The 7295-nt window shown below is 37.2% G+C and overlaps 1 protein-coding gene across 1 annotated transcript in view; it reads left to right on the top strand.

Moving 5' to 3' along the window:
• The first annotated feature begins 908 nt into the window (after positions 1-908).
• LOC108976604 (acetylcholine receptor subunit alpha-like) overlaps positions 909-7295 on the top strand; it is a 152409-nt gene continuing 146022 nt past the window's right edge. The window contains exon 1 of the mRNA XM_018945824.1: positions 909-2246. Coding sequence (XP_018801369.1) covers positions 2192-2246 — 55 coding nt within the window. The 5' untranslated portion in view covers positions 909-2191. The remainder of the gene's footprint in view (positions 2247-7295) is intronic.

The following is a 7295-nucleotide window of genomic DNA, read 5'->3' as shown; positions in this document are numbered from 1 at the left end:
TTAGTTCCGACGAGAAATATAAGTTTGTAGAATAGCACTCTAGGAAACTCGTTACAACTCCCGAAATATTTAGAATTTCTGTCTGAAATTTTCACAGTATATTCCCACGACATTATACTTTCAAATTCAGCAAAAAAATTTCGATTTTTTTAACCCAAGTTACCAGATTACTACCTTAAGCGATTTGAAGATTGGCAAAAACGATGGCAATTGTGCAATTTATCGGGGGGTTAGTACTTTGAAGAGGACAAAATATTATATTCATGAATAAATAAATACTTTCTTTTAATTTACAAAATTGGCGATATTTTTTTATATGTTATTTCTTATATAAGTCAACTGGCGTATTACTAATAAGTGGGATATGAAATGAAGTATAGTAATGACACTATTTAAGTGAGTCTATGACCAATAAATAATATTAGTAAATAATATGTCTAATATGATTGCAATTTATTTACGTTTTTGTCAAAAAATTAATGCTGAACTCTTTAACAACATTTCGTAGTAATGTACTTCCCCGCTTTTGAGACTTGTTAGAGCATAAATGTTAGGTTACAACCGAAGCATTTCCTTACCTGTTATACTATACAAAAATTATCCCATTAGCATATAGACTTTTCTTCATCATCGAGCGTATGTCACCAATTAATGGTCTTTTCTCGTTTTTCATTGCAGATTGAAGCCGTGTAAGCAACAACAACAATCGCAACAACAACAAATTCAACGCAAACTGCCAACAAGAATAAATTGCGAATTTCTTTAATTAGTTAAACGAGCGTAAAACCGCACAAATGCTGACATAAAAAAACAAAATAATATCGGTAAAACCAAGAAGCATAAGCAAAATTGCTACAAAAATGTTATACCTACATATATAACTAAGTAGAAGATAACAATCTGTTAAGATAATCAGTTAACTCTATGTGAATGTAGATGTGTGTGTATGTATGTGTAACTGTGCTGCCACTTAATCCTCCGGAGAACTTAAGAATGCCACAAAAGCAACTGCAACCAACACTGCAAGCAAATAATTATATAAAGTAGCAACAATAACAATAAAAACAACACCATTAAGTAGTTGTAGTAGCGAAGACGTATAAACAATTGTCAACTCCTTAACAGCGCCAGCGGTACGAGGGAGTAAATAAATGACAGATTGACAAAAGGTAATACCGTTACAAAATAATTACTGTTATATCAACATTTCCCACGCACACACACATCCTTAAACGCCAATAATTTCACATACAAATGCATAAATCCGCGCATGCAACAACAACAACAACAATAAACATTGCAAAAAACGCCAGAGGAGCTAAAGTGTTAAGTAGCCTGCGCTCACCGCCAATAGCCACACACAATTCGGTGGCAACACCGCACAAGTGGCGCATAGGAGAACACATACTTGCAACATTGCAACATACACGCGGCAAACAAAGTCGCAAGCGTAGCAAACGAAACAAGCACCGGCAGCATAGCAAAAGCTTTTGCGGCACAAGCAAAAACAACAAACGCCACACTAGCAACAACAGACACATTTGCTGCCGCAGATAACAATCCGGCAGACAACGGGCCAGCCGACAGCCGACAGCCGACAACAACAAAGGCCGAAGAAGTTTGAATTGAAGCAGCCGTCAACTGCAAGCCGGTGGCAACAGCACAACAACGCCGCAGACACAGCATTAGTAATAGCAAAAGCAACGGCAATTACGACTGCCAACGACCGCAACAACGGCAACATTAACAACAAGGAAACAGCACGACTTAAAGTTGCGCCGACAACAACAATTTACAACAAGCATACGAACGGGTAGTGCGTCACAATTGCAAAAACAATAGTAAATACAACAACAACAATACCAACATTGCTAAGAGTGTAGCACGCAAACAACTTCCGCATTGTTGTTGGCTAGGTCAGCAAGTGCCTGCCTGCCGCACCGAACATTCTACACCCATCGCTTGTTGCAACAACAGCTCACACAACTGTGCCTTGCATAAGGCGGCACAAAGGCGCAGTGGCAGCAACAGTGCGCTGCTGTGGAGTAGCCGTAGAAATACACGTAGCCGTAAGAGCCATATCAGCAGCAGTAGCAGTAGCGGGCGTTGCAAAGTGGGCCGCAATCACGAAGCCGCAACAGCAGCAGCACAAGGAGCACCCAGGCAGCCACAAAGCGCAGAGGGAAATGAGATGAAGTGGTTTCAAGTGGCGTTGGATATGTTCCTTGTGCTTTCATTTATAACAAGTAAGTGCCCGTAGCCATAGTTAGACGATTTAAACTTAGTGACGCATCTTTGTGTGCATGCGAATGCATGTGTGTGAGTTTGTGTGAGCTTGCTGCAGTAAGCAAACATTGTTTCAATTGAGCAGGAGAATCTGATTTGAGGTTGCAGCTGTCATGTTGTCGGCCAGCTGTTTCTAATTGAAGGACAAATTCGGTAATATCCATTGGCCTGAAAGTATGCTACACCACTTTGTGTTGAAAATTGTGTTCGAACCTTGCATTGTGATGAAATACGTCCAGTTAGTGATAGATGTACATAAATGCAAAGATAAATTGCATTTTGCACTCGTATCACTTTTAGACTTTCTAATTTGGAACTGTTTCTATCTACTATATGTTTCGAATTTTTTTATCAGGCCCTGAAGCCGTCATAATACCATTGCGCATAGCTAAGAAGGGTATAAAAGATCGTTTTCTTGATTTTGATGGGTCAGCTTATATGGCAGCTATAAGCTGCAGTGATCCGATGTAAACAATATCTTCAGATCCAGATAAAATGTGAACTAAATCTGAAGGTTCCTGAGAAAAATACATCTAACGTCAATCTTATCAATCTTACAACCTATTTTGATACAAAGCTTTCTACTTCAACGACAATTGGTGATAGGTTGAGTTCGCAGCATCAGCGGTCCACCACACCGAGATACCGTAAAGCCAGATTGGCTTGACTACTGCTGTCTAATATCAATATATATCTTCTTATGTATATTTCTTACGTCTTAGAACCAGCAACAACACTAATCACAATATCAGCATTGAAATCCAACGCAGCTCGTTTGGACTGAGTAGGCAAAGAAGTAAAGTCCTCCCTCAACGAACAAATATCAAATTACCCTTCGTGCTATGTGGAGCGGATATATGGACAATGAGTCGAAGACTTTTGGACCTATGTGCACTGACAACGGCGATCTTATATAAAAGAGCAGCATGACGATCCGAGACATGTCAGTCCCCGAACTCAGTTTTTGAAATATCTTCCAGCAATTTTACATAAATCTTTTTCTCACCAAGAAGCTATTAATTTGTCGGAACCATCGATATCGGACGAGGAGAGCATACGGCTGCCATATAAACTAAACGATCAAAATCCAGTTCTTGTATAGAAAACATTTTTATATGACGAGATATCTTCACGAAATTTGGCATGGATTATTCTCGAAAGTAACAGTGTAATTTTATTCAGATCGAATCACAATAGAATGTATCTGTCATACAAACTGATCGACCAAAATCCAACTATTGTAAGGTGTTTTGCATTTGGAAGGATATTATAGCTTCGGTGAAGTCCAAGTTAATATTTATTTTCCGTTTAGTTTTCTTAGTCACAGTATTATTCATGTAAAGCTACAACAGATGCTACCAAACATTTCAAAATTAATTTAAAGTAATTTAATTTTTTTTTTTTTTTTTTTTTTTTATAATACACTTTAAAAATATAACAAAATCGAGACCATCTCCGCACCTTTGCAGCACAAGCAATTTTCCATAGTCGCCCCTCAAAGTTTCAACCGATTTATAAAGTAGCACTTGTACAGTGGCACAAAGCAACATTTACTGCTTAATAAAAATTAGTGCCCCATGTGCTTTCCAACTCACTACACTTTTATATTTTTCACTGTCACTTTTCACACATCTTCCCCCTTCACGTACAAAATTTCACCCTCATTTCACTTTGCTTCGCTAATTATTGCTCTAAATAATTTCTGCTTCATTTTCCACAGCCACGTTTCCCGCATGAGTCACCCACATACACGTTGCTGCCGTTTAATTAGCAATTTCCACTTAAGAGTCAAAAGTGTGGCCACAACATTTACACAGCGCGCACCGGGGCGTATGAGTAACATTGTAAGAGTTGAGCACACACCAATACCCACAATATTTGCTGGCAACCAGTTTTATGACAGCAATACGTAGAGAGAGCAACGAGTTGATTTCTTTCTTTGCACTTTTATTCTTCTTCTTCCCCTGCCAATTCATTGCTGCACAATTTTAATTGAGTAAATGAGGTGAAAACTAAAATGACATAAAGAGTGTTAACTAAGAGCAGACTAAAGTGCTCGTGCTCTTAAAGTACTTAGTGAGATTAAATTAAAAATACACAGGTGTCGTTGGCTAACAAGCGATTTGTGTGGAATTTTGATTATTGAAAGAATTTTAATTGCTTTTTGTGGTCTGACAATTTGTTTGTGTTTAATATTCTAAGCGGTGAGTCGATTCATTTTAAAGGAAGAGGCAGACAATTAAATTAATGCACAAACATTTCAACACACCGGCAAATAGTGATGTAGGGGCTTTCACAGCAGACGCCAATAATTATTTCAGTATTGAATTTCCAATTTATTGCTCTCATTAGGCTCAAACGGTTTCGCTTCGCTGCTCCTACCCTGCAATTGCTTTGTTGTACCCTAAGAAGGGTATGTTAAGTTTGCTACGAGGCTTCTAATCACCAGAGGGACCCCTTTAAAAAATATTTAGCATGACGAGCTGCGCCGCTTTAACCTTGGCCATGTGTCTACGAGTCTGTCTGTCTGAAATATCGTTCTGAAATCTTGCACACATCATTTTCTACTCAAGAGGCTGCCTATTTGCCGGAACCGCCGATATCGGACCACTATAGCATATAGCTGCCATACAAACTGCAGAGTCAAGCTCAAGTCCTTTTACGGAAAACTTTTTAATTAGACAAAGAATCTGCACGAAATTCATCACAGAATATTATCTAAAGCACCGTTACAATCTGCGAATATATTGTTTATATTGGACGGCTATAACTTATAGCCGGCATATAAACTACACCATGAAATTCAAGTCTTTGTAAAGAAACCCTTTTTTATTTGAAGAGATATCTTCACGAATTTTGCAATTTTTCATTATTGTTTAAAGTACCGATGCTACCTCCGAAAAAATTATTGAGATCGAACCATTATTTTACATAGCTGCCTTATATACAGATCGGTCAAAATTTTCAAATTTCTCGTATGACAACTTTTTAATTGTGAAGGGTATTATAGCTGCGGTACAGCCGCATTTCAGTGTTGATTTTCGAATTTCCTGCATTCTTTAGTCTCAATCGCTTTTATGACGCTGCAACTCACTCTCTCCCCCTCCAATCGCTTTGTTTTAATTAGTTTATTTGTGCGGCAGGTAATAAAATCCGCGCTGTCATGAGACGCCACTTAAAATTCGAGTCAGGCAAACATTCAATAAAACTCAATGTAAACATGAGAAGTGTGCGTACAGTGCATGCTAAAAGTAAATTACAGTTTGCGTACGCCAGCTGTGCTTTGTCAAATGATCGAGTTTAATTTTGTTTTCATTTCTATTGCCTACACACGCAACAAATGCAAAGTACAAAGGAATAGCAACAACAAGGGAAACTACTTCGCCTAGTCTGATGCGATACGTTGTTGTTGTTGCATATGTTTTTGTTTAAGGCATTCATTTGCTACTTTATTGTCATAGCATAATTTCGCTTCCCTTTCAATATATTTCAAAGGCAAATACACAAATGCAAACACTGAAACGCACACACATAGAAATGAAAACGCGAACATAGGGAGGTTGTAAGTTGCCAAACATTAACTACAAACACATATAAATTTATTCAGAGCTTTATTCATAGCTTCCTGTTCAAACCTTTCGTATGGCTGCTGGCCAACGGGGATTAGACAGAAATCGTGTACTTTTTCACATTGCCAATACAATTGTTAACGATTTGTTGTTGTAATTGTTTCGTCTTTTTGGCGAATTTCGTAAAACTTGTTGTTTCACATCCTTAATCGCATATGTATATATTTCTTTTCCGGTCTTACGTATGACTATTTACATCAGTGAAAATGCTCAACGGAGTGTTTATATGTAATCGGAAAGTTCTTAAGCGCTTTCAGCTATTCAATTACACTGTGCAATATCAGTGTAGAGAAAAAATTAAAACACAGTGTAATCCGGTTATAATGGACTCCACGGGACCATGTCAAATTGTCCATCATAACCGAGTGTCCATCTAATCAAAATATAAAATTTTTAACTCAAAAAGTAAATTCAATGTGTTTTTTTATTAAAGCAATAAAGTTTAAGAATAAAAATACAAAATTAAGAAAATAATAAGTTTAATTAAGTCTTTTGAAAAAAGTCAGGGAGTTTCTTTTGGGTGAATGCCTTATTGGCAAAATCTTTTTGTAGTTTGGTTTCGAGTTTATTGAGCAAATTGATTGCGTTGATTGATTGCTATTCTCTTTTTGTTGAAAATATAGCTTCAGTTTCCTAGAATAATTCATAGCGTCTTCTATTTCTATTATAGTTTCGTGCTGTGCTAAATTTTCATCACCGGATTCTTCTTCAAGCAGCTCATACAGAAAGTCTTGAATTAAGTCATTGTCTGAGTGTTCTTCTGTGGCTATAATATTCTCGTCAATCCTTGAATATTCATCAAACTTATTATATTATTATTATTATTAGTTTCGATAATTTTGCTTAAAGGTTCATCGTCCTCCGGGTCGAAATCTAATCCATCAGGAATGTCTTTTACCAGACCAGCATGTCGAAAACAGTTTCTTATGGTTTCCTTAGAGACACTTTCCCATGCAACACTTAACATATTGACAGCATCTAAAATACTCACAGCTTTTGTCGGGTTTGCTTCTTCAGGAAGGTCCACAATTTTCATCAGTAGCTGATTGTTTCAAGCTATTAATGACGCCTTGATCCATAGTCTGAAGAGCCGATGTTGTATTAGGCGGAAGAAAATGTAGTTTAATGTTGTGAAGATGAACTTGAGGATGAGCAGGGCAACTATCTACTAATAGCAAAATTTTAGTATTGACTTTTATAAGTTCACAATCCCATTTCTTTAAATAGTCAGTAAAGGTCTGAGAAGTCATCCAGGATTTGTTGTTAGCACAATAATCTACCGGCAACGTTTTAACGTTTTTAAAGCATCTGGGGTTGTTATATTTTCCTGAAAGCAGACATTGTTCAGAAACAGCGGATTGTATTAAATTGTATTTAAAA

This window comes from Bactrocera latifrons, unplaced genomic scaffold, assembly GCF_001853355.1.
Source record: "Bactrocera latifrons isolate USDA-ARS-PBARC rearing strain unplaced genomic scaffold, ASM185335v1 scaffold_115, whole genome shotgun sequence".
NCBI lineage: Eukaryota > Metazoa > Arthropoda > Insecta > Diptera > Tephritidae > Bactrocera > Bactrocera latifrons.
This window is presented reverse-complemented; position numbering and strand designations above follow the sequence as displayed.